The sequence below is a fragment of the Macaca fascicularis genome, chromosome 9 (genome assembly GCF_037993035.2).
Source record: "Macaca fascicularis isolate 582-1 chromosome 9, T2T-MFA8v1.1".
Taxonomy (NCBI): domain Eukaryota; kingdom Metazoa; phylum Chordata; class Mammalia; order Primates; family Cercopithecidae; genus Macaca; species Macaca fascicularis.
In genome coordinates this window covers 3980408-3997564 of record NC_088383.1, presented here as the reverse complement: position 1 = coordinate 3997564, position 17157 = coordinate 3980408, and the positions used below count along the sequence as shown (strand labels likewise).

At 53.8% G+C, this 17157-nt stretch overlaps 1 protein-coding gene across 6 annotated transcripts in view; it reads right to left on the bottom strand.

Moving 5' to 3' along the window:
- The window catches only part of PFKP (phosphofructokinase, platelet), a 68811-nt gene that overhangs the window by 22260 nt on the left and 29394 nt on the right, over positions 1 to 17157 (bottom strand). For all 6 annotated transcript variants that reach the window (XM_065520237.1, XM_065520239.1, XM_045399473.2 and 3 more), the window contains exons 3-13: positions 16680 to 16757; positions 14132 to 14321; positions 12149 to 12314; positions 10939 to 10983; positions 10597 to 10705; positions 9285 to 9380; positions 7838 to 7930; positions 7147 to 7272; positions 2759 to 2823; positions 1542 to 1611; positions 1211 to 1357 (exon numbers count right to left, since the gene is read on the bottom strand). In XM_065520237.1, the coding sequence (XP_065376309.1) occupies positions 1211 to 1357; positions 1542 to 1611; positions 2759 to 2823; positions 7147 to 7272; positions 7838 to 7930; positions 9285 to 9380; positions 10597 to 10705; positions 10939 to 10983; positions 12149 to 12314; positions 14132 to 14321; positions 16680 to 16757 (1185 nt within the window). The remainder of the gene's footprint in view (positions 1 to 1210; positions 1358 to 1541; positions 1612 to 2758; positions 2824 to 7146; positions 7273 to 7837; positions 7931 to 9284; positions 9381 to 10596; positions 10706 to 10938; positions 10984 to 12148; positions 12315 to 14131; positions 14322 to 16679; positions 16758 to 17157) is intronic.

Genomic DNA, 17157 nt, shown 5'->3' with positions numbered 1-17157 from the left:
AGCCGCCTGCTCATCCTCTGACCTGCAGCCTGGGAGCACCTTCCCCAGCGTGGCTGTCTGGGGGAACTCCAGCAGGTCCTCCTCTGCGTGCCTCTGAGCACTGCTCACTGACCAGAGAGCAGGGGGTCCTCAGTCACTGTTCTCTCTCCCCGTCTAAAATGCAGTCTCCACGGAACCAGAGAGTTGTGCCTGCTGTGCTCACTCATTTAATTCCTCAGCGTAAGAACTCCACAAAGTCGGAGGCCGGGCACGGTGGCTCATGCCTGTAATCCCAGCACTTTGGGAGGCCGAGGTGGGTGGGTCACCTGAGGTCAGGAGGTCGAGACCAGCCTGGCCAACATGATGAAACGCCATCTCTACTGAAAATACAAAAATGAGCTGGGCGTGGTGGCGCGTGTCTGTAATTTTGGCTACTCAGGAGGCTGAGGCAGGAGAATCGCTCGAACCCGGGAGGCGGAGGTTGCAGTGAGCCGAGATCACGCCATTGCACTCCAGCTTGGGCAACAGAGCGAGACCTCATCTCAAAAAAAAAAAAAAATTTCACAAAGCAGGTATTTGTTGGCTAATCAGATAAACAAAGAGCCACCAGTTCAGCCCCCCGTCAGGAGCTCAGAATCCTGTTTCCAGTCCTCCCTCGTGCATCCAGCCCAGTTGGCATCCCTGTGCCTCAGTTTTCTTGTAAGGAAAATGGGGATAACATCTTAGATTCAGTGTGAGGCTTAAATGGGTGAACACACGTAAATCCCGCAGAACAACTGGGTACAGCACACGTCAAGAGGTGTTACCCGTGTTCACTAAGGTTTGTATTTCAGTGGGTGCTTGTGCACACCAGACACCGCCTACTTTCCCTCCAGTGCCCGGTTTAAACCAACCGCAGCCTCCGAGACAACACCACCTTCCTTCTCACCTAATGTCAGGGCCATCAGACCCCAGAGGCACTGCCAACCCCCAGCACCTTTTCAGAAAATTCAAAAGCACATCACACCCTGGGCTCCATTTGAGGGCCCGAAACCTACCTTAGGGTGAGATTTCACTCCAGAAGCAATGCCTTAATAAGTAGGCATTCAGTCACAATGTCACAGGATCCTGGACTGAGACAGGATCCTGGACTGAGGCGTGAAAAGGTGTGAGGGCCGTGGAGGGGGCCCCCCCATTCCACTGTGCTCGGAGCCAGGGGGTCTGCCCGCCTATGGCGTCCTGGGTGACTCACCTGGCCCTTGGCGAAGCCATCAAAGCCATCGTAGATGGCGAGCATCCTGTGGCCGTCGGCAATGCCCACGCGCACAGCTGAGCGCACGGCCGCGTTCATCCCGGCCGCGGGCGCCCCCACATTGATGACAGCTACGTTGCAATTGGTCTGCAAAACAGAAGGCGGGCAAGCACTGGGTCACGGGCACATGCGAGCTCCATTTGCGGCACGCTGTGGCAGCGGCCCATGCCGAGCCAGGCCTGAAAACTGGTGGCCTCATTCAGCGAGGCAGAGGCCATGAGGGGAGGCCCACAGGAGAGGTCGGGGGCATCGCGGGAGGCCGGCCACCAACCTTTGGGATCTGATCATCCGGCAGCTTGATGGCGAGTCGCTTGTAGGTGTTCAGGTTGCCCGCAAAGCTCCTAAAGGAAGAGGGTGTTGTTGGATCAGAGTTGGGAACACCACACACAACTTGGGGCTCACGCAGAGAAAAGCGGCTTGTCTGCCAGCACTCAATGTGTCTGCCAACTATCTGGGCAGGCGGAGGAGGCCCCAGGATTCCACGTGCGCTGCAGAGCCCTTAACCACGACCCATGGTATTATCCGTGTCTGGAGGAAATGGACTGAGAGAAAAGGGTAAGCTTCTTTTTTTCTTTTTTTTTTTTTTGAGACGGAATCTCGCTCTGTCGCCCGGGCTGGAGTGCAGTGGCCGGATCTCAGCTCACTGCAAGCTCCGCCTCCCGGGTTCACGCCATTCTCCTGCCTCAGCCTCCCGAGTAGCTGGGACTACAGGCGCCCGCCACTTCGCCCGGCTAGTTTTTTTTGTATTTTTTAGTAGAGACGGGGTTTCACCGTGTTAGCCAGGATGGTCTCCTGACCTCGTGATCCGCCCGTCTTGGCCTCCCAAAGTGCTGGGATTACAAGCTTGAGCCACCGCGCCCGGCCGAAAAGGGTATGCTTCTACACTCCGTAACTTTCTCTTGCAAAACGAGGGCCACAGCCGGGTGCGGTGGCTCAAGCCTGTAATCCCAGCACTTTGGGAGGCTGAGGCGGGTGAATCATTTGAGGTCAGGAGTTCGAGACCAGCCTGGCCAACATGGTGAAACCCCGTCTGTACTAAAAATACAAAAATTAGCTGGACATGGTGGCACACGCCAGTAGTCCCAGCTCCTTGGAAGGCCGAGGCATGAGAATTTCTTGAACATGGGAGGCAGAGGTTGCAGGGGGCTGAGATGGCACCAGTGCACTCTAGCCTGGGTGACAGAAGGAGACTCCGTTTTTTGTTTTGTTTTGTTTTTAAAAGGCCACATGTCACCTTGTGCCTTAATCTCATTAGCTCCTAAACCACCACCACCTTGCCAAAAAGGACCAATGGCAACTTTAGAAAATGATTTCTCTCTAACCAGTCACCAGGGCCTGCTACTGCAAAAGGGGTGCTGTGAGTCCTGCCTGACTTTCTGAGTTTTCAGACTGACATGGAATAAGCACAACCCCTAAGCATATTTGCAGTGGCCAGGCCCGAGGGGTGTGTGTTCCCGACAGGGCAGAGCTTTCTCCAAAGCACCTCACCTCCCTCGGAGCCGAACCGCATCTTGAAATCTCCTCTCGTCCATCGCCTTCTGCACATCCTGAGTCTTTTAAAACAATGATGAAAAGAAGAAAGAATGTGTCAGAACTTGGTGCACCATGGATGGGGTGGGTGGAGGCTGGCTCGGTCCTTCCCACCAGCCCTCTCCAGTCTGACCCAGGCTGCCGGCAGCCCCAGGGTTAATGGTCTAGACGACCGGCCACCAAGTATAACCTAATGCTGGTTGGCAGCCAGCCCCTCACTGCCCGGCTGTGAGGTCAGAGCCCTGGGGTCTGCTTAGCTCAGGAGGCTTCTGAGGAAAAAGAGGAGGTGTCACCTGCTGTTTGTGGACACAACATTGTGAAGATTTAACCCAAGAGAACAAAGCCGGAGGAAATGAAATCTCTCAGGCATGGTTCTAAGGAATTCTCAATTTGATTATGGTGGGGAAAAACAAAACAAAACAACCAGTTCACTGGAGGATGCGGGACGGGAGTGAGGTCACAGCGGACGGGGGAGCAGAGGGGCCCGGATGGATGCCCTGGGACGCAGGGCTAGGAGTGATGCATGCCAGGCAGCCCCGGGCAACGTCAGATCTCGGGCAAGTTCTTTCTCACTCTAAACTTCAATTTCCTCCTCTGTAAGATGAGAAAAATACTCCTCCTTCCAGCAATCTCTAAGGTTATTCAAACATGTCAGACCCTCAGGAAGACGCCTGACAAACAGCAGGTGCACAGGTGCACAGTAGTGGCTCCCTCCGCTTTAACAACAAAGCCACACAAGGGTGCTTTCAAGGTCAGGGCAAGTGACACCTACCGTGATCATCTCTAGACAAGCAGAGACATGAGACACAGGCTCAAAATACATGTACTGCGTGTCGTTCAGTGCTCTGAGCCTTTTAAGCCTACTGCCTCTCACATGCACACAGGCACACACTAATATGCAGACACACACTACCTTGTACTCATACCAACATGCACACATATGCATAGAAACATACCTGCACACACAGACACACGCTACCTCACATACACACATGCATATAAACATGCATGCACACACAGACATGCAGACACAATACCTCACATACTCACATACGCATATAAACATACATGCACACAGGGTAACATGCAGACACACTAGCTCTCACTCAAACATGCATACCCATGCATATAAACATACAAACACATGCAGACACAAACTACCTCACACACTCACAAACACACACATATGCATAAACCTGCATGTACATGCATATACAGAGACACACATGCACACACTATACATACATACACACACACACAGACACAAGCCTTCACACACATACACACAAATACTATTTTCTCCCTTGGGCTTTTGGAAATTATGTTTCCAAGGTGACTTTCAACAAGTCCCTGACTTGATTGCTTCATGACTTCTTTGTGTGTGTTAAGAGGCATTTACCTCAGGGTCACTGGAAAGACCCAACAAAACAGGAATCACGAATGAACTCTGAAAAATAACAGCCGGGCACGGTGGCTCATGCCTGTAATCCCAGCACTTTGGGAGGCCGAGGCGAGCAGATCATGAGGTCAGGAGATCAAGACCATCCTGGCTAACATGGTGAAACCCCGTCTCTACTAAACATACAAAAAAAAAAAAAAATTAGCTGGGCTTGGTGGCGGGCACCTGTAGTCCCAGCTACTCAGGAGGCTGAGGCAGGAGAATGACATGAACCCAGGAGGCGGAGCTTGCAGTGAGCCAAGATAGCGCACTCCAGCCTGAGCAACAGAACGAGACTCCATGTCTAAATAAATAAATAAATAATAAAATAAACTAAAATAAACTTCGAATGCAGCTAACTTCACAGTCACCTCCACTACTGAACAATGCCTGGAAAGCCGGAACTGCTTTTCCCTTTGTTCATTTGCAGATGGCAGCTCCCTGGCCCGAGAAGGGTGGGTGTATCTTCGGGTGACCAGAGTCATCCCTGTGTCCCATCACAGACCTGAATGTCCTTGGGGATAGGAGGACAGGAAGTGGCTGAAACTGGAGAAGTTTGGGAAGGTCCCACCTTCCCCTACAAAATACTGCCCTGCAGATCTCTCTCACGCCTGCCTCCCTGCCACTCTGTCCACAGATCTCTCTCACGCCCGCCTCCCTGCCACTCTGTCCACAGATCTCTCTTGCGCCCGCCTCCCTGCCACTCTGTCCACAGATCTCTCTTGCGCCCGCCTCCCTGCCACTCTGTCCACAGATCTCTCTTGCGCCCGCCTCCCTGCCACTCTGTCCACAGATCTCTCTTGCGCCCGCCTCCCTGCCACTCTGTCCACAGATCTCTCTTGTGCCCGCCTCCCTGCCACTCTGTCCACAGATCTCTCTCACGCCCGCCTCCCTGCCACTCTGTCCACAGATCTCTCTTGCGCCCGCCTCCCTGCCACTCTGTCCACAGATCTCTCTTGCGCCCGCCTCCCTGCCACTCTGTCCACAGATCTCTCTTGCGCCCGCCTCCCTGCCACTCTGTCCACAGATCTCTCTTGCGCCCGCCTCCCTGCCACTCTGTCCACAGATCTCTCTTGCGCCCGCCTCCCTGCCACTCTGTCCACAGATCTCTCTTGCGCCCGCCTCCCTGCCACTCTGTCCACAGATCTCTCTTGCGCCCGCCTCCCTGCCACTCTGTCCACAGATCTCTCTTGCGCCCGCCTCCCTGCCACTCTGTCCACAGATCTCTCTTGCGCCCGCCTCCCTGCCACTCTGTCCACAGATCTCTCTTGCGCCCGCCTCCCTGCCACTCTGTCCACAGATCTCTCTTGCGCCCGCCTCCCTGCCACTCTGTCCACAGATCTCTCTTGCGCCCGCCTCCCTGCCACTCTGTCCACAGATCTCTCTTGTGCCCGCCTCCCTGCCACTCTGTCCACAGATCTCTCTCGCGCCCGCCTCCCTGCCACTCTGTCCACAGATCTCTCTCGCGCCCGCCTCCCTGCCACTCTGTCCACAGATCTCTCTTGCGCCCGCCTCCCTGCCACTCTGTCCACAGATCTCTCTTGCGCCCGCCTCCCTGCCACTCTGTCCACAGATCTCTCTTGTGCCCGCCTCCCTGCCACTCTGTCCACAGATCTCTCTTGCGCCCGCCTCCCTGCCACTCTGTCCACAGATCTCTCTTGCGCCCGCCTCCCTGCCACTCTGTCCACAGATCTCTCTTGCGCCCGCCTCCCTGCCACTCTGTCCACAGATCTCTCTTGTGCCCGCCTCCCTGCCACTCTGTCCACAGATCTCTCTTGTGCCCGCCTCCCTGCCACTCTGTCCACAGATCTCTCTTGTGCCCGCCTCCCTGCCACTCTGTCCACAGATCTCTCTTGTGCCCGCCTCCCTGCCACTCTGTCCACAGATCTCTCTCACGCCCGCCTCCCTGCCACTCTGTCCACAGATCTCTCTTGCGCCCGCCTCCCTGCCACTCTGTCCACAGATCTCTCTTGCGCCCGCCTCCCTGCCACTCTGTCCACAGATCTCTCTTGCGCCCGCCTCCCTGCCACTCTGTCCACAGATCTCTCTTGCGCCCGCCTCCCTGCCACTCTGTCCACAGATCTCTCTTGCGCCCGCCTCCCTGCCACTCTGTCCACAGATCTCTCTTGCGCCCGCCTCCCTGCCACTCTGTCCACAGATCTCTCTTGCGCCCGCCTCCCTGCCACTCTGTCCACAGATCTCTCTTGTGCCCGCCTCCCTGCCACTCTGTCCACAGATCTCTCTTGTGCCCGCCTCCCTGCCACTCTGTCCACAGATCTCTCTTGTGCCCGCCTCCCTGCCACTCTGTCCACAGATCTCTCTTGTGCCCGCCTCCCTGCCACTCTGTCCACAGATCTCTCTTGTGCCCGCCTCCCTGCCACTCTGTCCACAGATCTCTCTCACGCCCGCCTCCCTGCCACTCTGTCCACAGATCTCTCTTGCGCCCGCCTCCCTGCCACTCTGTCCACAGATCTCTCTTGTGCCCGCCTCCCTGCCACTCTGTCCACAGATCTCTCTCGCGCCCGCCTCCCTGCCACTCTGTCCACAGATCTCTCTTGCCTCCCTGTACTCTGTCCTTCTGCAGCGCTGGGTGCACTGGGGCCACCTGGAACCTCTTCGACTGTTGGGATCCCAACACTCTAGACCCATCTCAGGGGAGGTTACAACTACGTGCCACAAGGATGGACGGTAACTTAGAAAACCAAAGAGTGAAGACGGCACAGGTTCTGCAGGTGTGGGTGAGAACACAAGCCTGCTCCCTCCCCATGGGCAGCTCACTTCCTTCTCAGAAAGGCCGTGTAACCCAGCGTGCACCGACGAGACACCTGAGGTACCCAGGCCGGCCCGACAAGCAGCGTCTGTCCCCAGCCGCCCCCGCCCTGCCTGTGGCCATGGGCTGCCCACTCACCATCTGCACGCACTCCATCAGTGGCAGGCGCACGGCGTGGTTCCCGTTCAGCGACACGACGCAAGCTGGGGTGTCCGGGGTGGCCTCTAGCAAGGCGATGACTGCCTCCACCCCCATGCGGCTGGCCTGAAAACCAGGTCCATGTGGGTCAGGGGCAGCCCCCCACCCTGCCCCGTCCCTGTCACCTCCTGCTGTCTTTCCATGACCTCCAATGATCTCAGTCAGGTGCTCACAGCCCTCCCCACCTGCAGCCTAACTCTTCAGAGCAAATCGATTTCCACTCCTTTAGAACCAGCAAGATGGGAACAGAGGGGAGGTCAGGGCCAGACGGAGAGCAGGAGTGTTAAGAGCTGAGTTTGTACTTGGGATTCCTGCTGCTCCGAGTCAGTTTCCAGAAACCCACACAAGGAACACAGCCTTTCTGCCCTGGGGTTGTGTCCTCTGGGGTCCACGTCATCCCAACAGCAGGCACTGCCCTCCCACACTAGGGAGCTCTCCCCGCCTCTGAATGGCTGTAGGCCTAGACACTGGTCTGCACCAAAGGTCTCAAGGATCGTTAAGAAGAGGGCCGGGCCGCTGGCATCTCTGGGGGAGCATTATGCCAGGCTCTGTGGCCGGCTGGTGCCTGCGCCTCTCCAGAAACGCTTCCTGCTAGAGACCTTGTGAAGATGCCCAACGCTCCCATCCTCACCAAGATCCTGTCGAATGCCGAGGGGGTCCCTCCTCTCTGCACGTGCCCGAGGATGGTCACACGTGTGTCATAGCCCAGCTGCGTGACGACGAGCTGCAAGGAAACGTCTCGTTAGGATGCGGAACCGTGATGCGGACCCAGCAGCCCAGATCTGGAAGCAGGTACTGGGCACTGAAAAAGGTTTTTCGCTCTTTCTTCAGATCTAAATGGGAAGAGTTATTTCTAAATTTTGTTTCCTAGCAGAACATTTAGTATATATAACAGGCAGCTGAAACTCGGTTTTAAAAATAATACTTTTGTTACCCAACAAAATCTTGGCTTGCACCTAGAAAATGAATGCAAGTCACATGTTCGGTGCTTTAACAACAACAACAAAAAGTTTCAGTAGCTTGCATTTAAACTATTACTTATATTTTACAAAAATGTAAACATCTTCCTTTAACCAGCTTAAATTTGTTTAGCTGTGATTTGACAGCACAACCCAGTCCAATCAAGGCACTCCCCTCGCCCCACCCCACAGGCACGCTGGCCCGGTGACCTGGAGAGGCCACTGACTGTCTCTGGAACTCAGCTTACTCCTCTGTAAGAACAGTGGGGCTGGGCTACGTGAATTTCATGGTTCCTTCTTGGTCCATTGTCCTGTGATTTAATTATAAGTAAGTGGGAAATAAAATCTTTGCCTCGACTTTATGGATCACCACTTATAAATATTGGCAGCTGTCTTTCCCCGGCGTCTGTCACCGTTTTCATATCCAGAGACATGTTTTGCTCCTTCACTGACCATAACAAAGCACAATAAAGAACACGACTTACAAAGGCAGGTGGCGATGCCTTCTGCCCTGTGGCTGCTAGAGCCAGAGCCCGTCCCCAGCCCCGTTTAGAGCAGGAGCCCGGCCCATGGCATCGGAGTCCTCTCCAGATGGGCAGGCACTGAGCAAGCCCCAGGGCATGAAGCCTGCCAGAGCCCGTCCCCTGGCAGGGCCACGAGGACACAGCAGCTTTCTTTGTAAGAATGTGCTCAGCTGATGCTCTGGGTTACGGGAGGGCACAGGGAATAGCAAGGCGCCGCCTTTTCCCCCTGTGGCAAACAGAAGCCCAGGTCAGCTGCCAAGTGTTCAGTCCTCATTCTCAGAGCAGCTCACGTTTAAGAGCCAGAACACTCTAATCCAAAGAACACGTGTGACCACTCGAGCTGACCTCTGTGTCTGCGGGGGAGTCCCGGAACCTCTAGGGGCTCGGCAAGAGGGGATGCAAGCGGAACAGGCCCCCAGGAGCGGCAGCTGGGTGTTTCCCAGGTCGTCCAACTTCTGAGTCATGATGAAAATGTTTTAAATATCAAGGATAAAAAGTTAATAATTCAGTGTTCTAAACCAAGCCTGCCCATGATGCTAACCTCCCCTGCTTCCAGGCAGAAACCAAGCGAAAGGGAACAGCTGCACGCACTCACCTCTTTGATTTTCTCAGAGGTAATGGGTTTATTTTGGGTATCAATTGCTCCTTCAGCCACAATAATAATATTCAGTCTTTTTTTCCGGGCACGGTTCTGCAGACACAGAAAATTAAAGCTCTCAAATTCCTAATCCCATTCTTAGCAACAACTACAACAAAACCACAGAAATCTGACTTGGACTGAACTAGCCTCTTTCTGGGCAGGAATCTTTGCCCAGCTTCCTAAGAGCTGCTTCCCAATGACATCAGAAGGTGGTGAAAGGTGCTCTGGATGATAGCAGGGAGGGATGGGGTGAGAGGAGGGACAGGGGTGTGAGGAGGGGCAGGGGTGTGAGGAGGGGCAGGGGTGAGGTGAGGGGCAGGGGTGGGTGAGGGGCAGAGGCGAGGAGAGGGGCAGGGGCGAGGGGCAGGGGTGAAGGGGCAGGGCAGGGCAGCTGTGGCTCACTGGAAGAGAGCTCTTTGGGACTGGGAGCTCACATCACCACCACAGACAGAAATGTGGCCCCCAGCCAGCCCTCGGTGGAGGGCACTGGTGTGACTGACAGGGGTTCCCAAGGGGAAGGACACAGAGATGGACTCCCCACAGGCGCCTCATGCACTCATGCTTTCTGCCTCCCTCCAGAGTTTCCTGCCACCTCCCTGTAAACCACTCCTCCCCGGCCCCTCCCAGGGGAGGCCCCGAAGCCTGGCCACTGGCATGAAGTTGTATTGCGCACAGGCTCCAGCAGCAGAGAGGCGGGACAGAAAATACAGTGTGAGCGAACACGGGGCCCACACAGCGGGTTCTGGTGGCCACAGTGACACCCGAAAGGCCTTGCACTGCTGGGCCGCCATGGCTGCTGTCCCCATCGTCCTTCCTATGCTCACAGCAGTCACGTGAGCCTAAAGAGGTCATGAAAGGAATACAGCGACCACCCCACGATGTGGATTAACTCATCCTCAGTGGATTCGCTTTCTATAAAGCCCCGCATTAAAGACCCGCCCGTAGAAAATGGTAGTGGTGGCTGTGTGGAGCCTGGAGCCAACAGTGCCTGAAGTCCACCTGCCAGAGTCAGGCACACGGGGCATTCTAACCAGGCTCACTCTGTCTGAGACTCAGGTCTTAAATGAGACCTCTCCTGCCTTGAGTCTCAGCCTTCATAGAGGAAAACATGCCCCACGCTCACAGTCCATAGAGTGAAATACAAAGTGTGACAAACTGGAGACAGAGAAATATTTTCACTTGCTTAAAATGCCGTCCCACTTGGGATCCTGATTAAAGCAATGCAGCCAGCATCGCCCGCTATCGACGGCCACAGGACCCACATTACCTCCGAGAGTTTGACACACATCTGCTCCTCCCAGCCTTGCTCTGGCGGAGACTCCGGAAGGAACACCCAGTCTGCACCGCAGGCCAAGGCACTCACCAGGGCCAGGTACCTATGTGGACAAGGCAACAGCATCAACACCCCAGAAGGATCCTTCCCATGAAGGTACCCCAGGCACCCCACTCAGTGACAGATGGGCAGATCTAATGCCAGGTATGAAGCGGGACGCCAGCCCCTCCAGGACTCTCCGCGGGAGCATTCTGGATGTGGGGTATAGCCTCAGGGAGATGACGCTAAGGGTCCCCAACCCGAACTGCGGACACTGGACCCACCGCAGGTACATACCCACAGTGTCGTCCCATCACCTCCAGAACGAAGGTCCTCTGGTGGCTGGAAGAAAAACAGAGGGAGCCCCGGACACAGCTCAGAAAGCAGAGAAACACAGGGAGCACCCACTCAGCCCTGGACACAGCTCAGAAAGCAGAGAGAAGGGGCTTTGACAGCCGAGTTAGCCAGGAGGCCTGCAAGGACCTAGGCTTCAAAAATGGTTCATTTTCTACTAAGGCAAACGCTATGCAGTAGCCTTCCAGACTCCTGTGAGGAAAGTGACTTGAGCCACCTCTGCGCTCTCCAGTTGCACATTTGACACCTCGCCTGCCTGTGCCCAGGACACACTCACACTCCCAGGCCCCGTGCTGGGCTCTTTCCCAGATACCTTCTCTATTGGGCACAGTCGGTGGCTGCTGTCAAGAGCCACGGCTGGATCTCTCCCAGGGAAACAAGTGCGTGCCAGTGTCACTAAGTGGTTAACACCCAGAGACTGGGTCTTCCCAGGGAATGGAAAAATCCATCTGCTCCGAGCAGCCTTCCAACTTAGTGATTTTCCACCAACTGTGGGGTTCACGCCCACGCACTGAGAATGTCCAGTGAAGGCGTCACTGGGAACAGGACACACAGAGGACTGGGAGGCACCACACCGGGGACTGGATTCAGCACTCTCTCAGTCTCAAGCACCTCGTCCTTAAAGGGGAGACACTTATTCTATTTACCATTTCACATGGTTTTCATGCAAATTGCTTCAGAAATTGTAGGGTGCCCCACAGAGTCATTAGTGATAATCCGCCGAGTCTAGAGCACCTCGGATCAAATGCAGTGGCCCCACCACACTTTGTGAATCCATAGGTTACACAGGGCAGGACATCGCTGGCCACATCTCTCATGAGTGGTGTGGAAAATCCATACCATAGTTTACTTCTTGCCACTCCTTCCGGAGATGTTTGGATAGGACATTCAGATAATTATTATTTTGTTTCTTCCTTTCAAATTCTAATCAACAGCTTTCTTTTATCATCGGGTTAAAAACAAGGAATGTTTTAAAATTAAAAATGGAAAGCAGACCAGAGAACAATTTTCTGGCAATAGTTCCTAAAAGTCAAGTTACGAGCCAGCACCAGGACACCCAATCTGCAGAATGTTCTAGAGCCCGTGGTAACATCTGAGCTGGGCACACATCGGGCCCCACGTGGCCTCCCGCCGGTTCCTCTGAGTGCTTTACCTCTGGGCCGTGGTCATGATGGCGTCAATGACCTCGATGATCCTATGCAGGGCGGAGTCAGTGCCGATGGTCATGTCGGTGCCACAGAAATCATTGTCAATGGAGCCCACCATGCCCACCACGTTGAGGTAGGCGTACTTCTGCACGGCCTCCTTATCGATCTGGCCTGCGTGGGGAGCAAACAGCAACACAACCACCCTAAACAAACACTCTAAACTCTTTGATTTGTTACTGGTATCATTTATGTATTATCATTTTTTTGAGACAGGGTCTCACTCTGTTGACCAGGCTGGAGTGCAGTGGCACCATCATAGCTCGCTGCAGCCTTGAACTCCTGGGCTCAGGCGATCCTCCTGCCTCAGTCTCCTGAGAAGTTAGAACTATGCCTGGCTGATTTCTTAATTTTTTGGTAGAGCCAGACTCTATGTTGCCCAGGCTGGTCTTAAATTCCTGGGCTCAAGAGACCGTCCTGCTTTGGCCTCCCAAAGGGCTGGGATTATAGGTGTGAGCCACTGCCCAGGTCAATTCTTTATTTCCTCAGAACTCAATGCAACCGGATTCTGCATAGTTAAGGAAAGAGAAGCCAGACAAAGCTGGCAGCAGTTACACACAATGGGCACTGTCACCTGGCACTTAGACAAGAGCAGTGGATTCGAAAAATAAAAGAAAGGATCCACATTTGCAATTGGTAAACAAAAATCTCAGTATTTCCTGGCAACAGCTTCCGAGAATGACACGGCTTTGAACACGGATATGTTACAATTATGGAATTGAGAATCTAAGACACTAGGCCATCTTCACACTGATTTCTCACGCATCTGTGGGAAGCTGGATCGTGGGTGGGCATCTACCGCGCACTCAGGACAGACCTAGGCTGCGCAGCTCTGCATAAAGGGAGTCGGAACCATCGAAGGGCCAGGGGCAAGCTTAGGCCCGGACTCGTGGCCGCTGTCCTGCTCTGTACACTCAGTGGGCTGTGCCAGACCAGGACGATGTGGACAAGCAAGAACTGTGAGGCCTGGCTGCTTCCAGCAGGCAGCGTTCTCTGTCCCCTACAAGGATGTTCACAAGCCTGGAGACAGTTGCTTTGCCTCAAAGCCGCCTCTCATCAAGTTGCTATTAAACAATATGCTTCCCTGGTCATATTTAATATTGCATTGAAATTACATAACAACTGCTTCAAGGGAGAAAAACTACACTTTGGGAGGCCGAGGTGGGTGGATGACCTGTGGTCAGGAGTTCGAGACCAGCCTGGCCAACACGATGGAACCCCGTCTCTACCAAAAATACAAAAAAAAGTTAGCCGGGTGTGGTGGTGCATGTCTGTGATCCTGGCTACTCAGGAGGAAGAGAAGGAGGCAGCAGAATCGCTAGAACCCAGAAGGCAGAGGCTGCAGTGAGCCAAAATCGCATCACTGCACTCCAGCCTGGGCAAGGGAGACAGACTCCGTCTCAAAACAAGCAAACCAAAAAACCTACATACACACAGGACTCTCAGAAACGCTTTCCTAAGTAGTGTCAAAGGTGGTACCAGATGATGTATTGGCAGAAATGTATCTAAATAAATAAAGTCTTGTGAGAACTTCAGTTCTAAGGGACCCCAGCGAGCTGGAGAGATACAGTGTGAGGGCTGAAAGGCGGACACTGGTGTCCCAGGCTGCTGGGGACCTGGCCCACCCCACAGCCGAGTGGCTATTTGATTCCTCATCCAGATCTAAAAACTGACTTGGATGGCTGTCGTGAGGATTCCATAAAACTATCTGTGTCAAAGGTCAAAGGGTGCCTGGCACATGGTAAGGTTAAATTACTAGCATTCTTATGATTGCTGCTGTTGTGTTTTGAGATCATAAAAAGTCCTGAGATGGTGACTGGAAGATCTGTGAGAACAGGTGCTTCCGCTGCAGTGAAGAGGGAAACGTGTCCGTTCCAAAGCTCTGAAACAGGACAAAAACCTGCAGGACACGGGAGCAGGCGTCCACTCACCATTCCTGGCCAGCTCCTCCAGCAGCCCGCTCCACTCCTTCCGGAAGAGGTTGGCCCCGGTGAGGCTCCCGTCCCCGCCGATCACACACAGGTTGGTGATGCCGCGCTGCAGCAGGTTGCAGGCGGCCTTCAGGCGGCCTTCCCGCGTGCGGAAGGCCTGGCACCGCGCACTGCCAATGATCGTCCCGCCCTGGGAAAGACGACACCAGCTTACTCATCTCCTCACAGCATGACAGAAAGCCAGGTGGATGGCGCACACAGGCTGACTATAAACAGGGGCTGGAATTCACGTTTTTCTCATTTTCACCTTGTCAGTAACTAGCTATGAAAGACTATGATTTTCCTGTTTTTAGTCCCAGACCAGCATTCCACAAAGACAGGCGCATCACACCAGGAGGAGCCAGGGAGGGGAGGAGCCAGACACACAGCAGCCATCAGTTAAATACATGGAGCAGGAACCAGCCTGTGGGGTCACAGCAGCCGCCCCAGCACGGGCCAGTGAGCTCAACCAGATGCATGTGGAACCAAAGACGAACCCACTGACCACCAAGCACGCCGACCAGGACAAGGGAAGTGGCGTGACCAGTGGCCAGGCTCTCCCTCCAGTCTCCCCTTACAGCACCTACAGGTAAAACCAGCAGGAACCTGGGGCCAAGGGGATTTTTTTTTTGCACCACATACCCGCTGCCCCTTTTAAAGAGCTATGTGTTCAGGAACTTAAATTATTTCATCCAGACTTCCAGGGGACATAGACCATGATTCATCACACTTGGTTTTCCAAAAACTAAGAATTGATGGGATTGACAAATGCAGGATTCATTTAAATAAAATCATGAATGCACCAACAAACTCCAGTCCAGACTGGATCCCTAGACGCACGCTGACTTCGTCAAGCAAGGTGCTCATAAGCGCAGCAGGGGTTGTCTCCGCGCTGGAGGCAAGGGCTCTCCCTGACTTCAGTCTGCAGGCAGCTCCCAGGAAACCCCTGCATTGATGTGACTGCCTGCTTCTTCCTTTTTTTTTTTTTCTTGAGACAGAGTCTCACTCTGTCACCCAGGCTGGAGTGCAGTGGCGCAATCTTGGCTCACTGCAAGCTCCGCTCCTGGGTTCACGCCATTCTCCTGCCTCGGCTTCCCTGGTAGCTGGGATTACAGGCACCCGCCACCACGCCTGTTTTTTTTTTTTTTTGTATTTTTAGTAGAGACGGGGTTTCACCTTGTTAGCCAGGATGGTCTCCATCTCCTGACCTCGTGATCCGCCCACCTCAGCCTCCCAAAGTGCTGGGATTACAGGCGTGAGCCACCGTGCCTGGCCTATGTGTGTGTGTTTCAATATACCAATGGTACATGCACACAGCTCCTTTTCACATATGGAGACTTATTACTATTCCAAATCCCAGAAAAGTTTATATTTTTACATGAAACCTACCATCATTTAATTTGTCAAAGCATTATGAAAAGGTCATAAAAACTGAAATTCACTCCACACGATCCTGTGTCACCAGCACCAAGTGTGACCGAGACCACTTACAACCCGGTCCCCAAGGCAGGTGAGGGTAGGGGCGCAGAGCAGGGCAGGGGTGCTCTCCAGACTCTGACCGGACAAAAAGCCAGGGGGCAGCATGAGAGCCGGCACGATGGGAAGTAGAGTCAGCAACCCAGAAACTCCCACCAAAAAGACAAAAGAGGTGGCTGCAACTTGGGAACGAAACCAGGATAACTGGACTGCAGAGGAGTGGGTGCCATTCCCATTCCCTCGCTCGCTCGCTCACACACACACACACCACACACACCTACACATACACACACACCCCCCACACAGGCACGCCACACACAGACACACCACACACACACAGACACCACACACACCTACACATACAAGGAAACCACATATACACACATCCCACACACAGATACACACTCACTAGCCACAAACTCACACAGTTAACACATACACACGGGCAAACCACACATACTCAGACTCACACACCTACATACAGACACACACCAAACTCAGTTACATACACACTGAGATTCACACACCACATATACCACATGCAGAAACACAAACTCACTGATACACACACACACTTCAGCCCTCTGTTCACGTCTTCCTACGTCAGTCACGACCACAGAATGGAAATGCTCCCCTGTGTGAATTCAGCCCACAACGTCCTGATGTTTTGCAAATGTTGCTCCACCTAACTTCTGTGGTTGTCAAAATTCCCTCCACCTCCCTTCCGATATGGCAGAAATCAGGAGGCGCCCAGTGCAGAGAGAGCCTGAGACCAGCAGGAAGGTGTGGGCCCCACGAGTGTCTTCAGCGGGGAGGCACCGATTTGGATTATTTCTATTAGCAAATACTCAAAGTGAGTCACAGATTAACACATGCATTTCTAAAGATCAAACCAAAAGTAAAGAGCTTCTCACAGTCTGTTCTGTCCACATAATCTCTATCAACTGATCTGAGCTCAAGTGTTCTGGGAATTTACTACACATGAAAGAGTCTCCAACCCAGAGAACCCTGTGGACAGCAGCCCAGTACGCACCACTTGCAGGATGCTGGAGACGCTCTCCCAGTCGGCCTCCGCGATGTTCGCGCCTCCGTCCACCATGCCCTGGTAGCCCTAGGGGAGAAAGGGAGAATCTTTTAAAACTGAGATAAACTTCACTAAATGGGAAGTGATCCTTAAACTATATAAAATGGGAAAAATAACAGTGAATGTTAGATCCTGAGCGTCCGCTGGTCAGAGGACAGGGCAGTTCCAGCGCTGGAGGAAAGCAGGGAACTGTGGGAAGGCCCTCACACCGAGTCCCTAGTAATGGGAACTTCTGCCCCAGCGCTGGGTGAAAGCAGGGAATTGTGGGAAGGCCTTCACACCGAGGCCCTAGTAATGGGAACTTCTGCCCCAGCGCTGGGTGAAAGCAGGGAATTGTGGGAAGGCCCTCACACCGAGTCCCTAGTAATGGGAACTTCTGCCCCAGCGCTGGGTGAAAGCAGGGAATTGTGGGAAGGCCCTCACACCG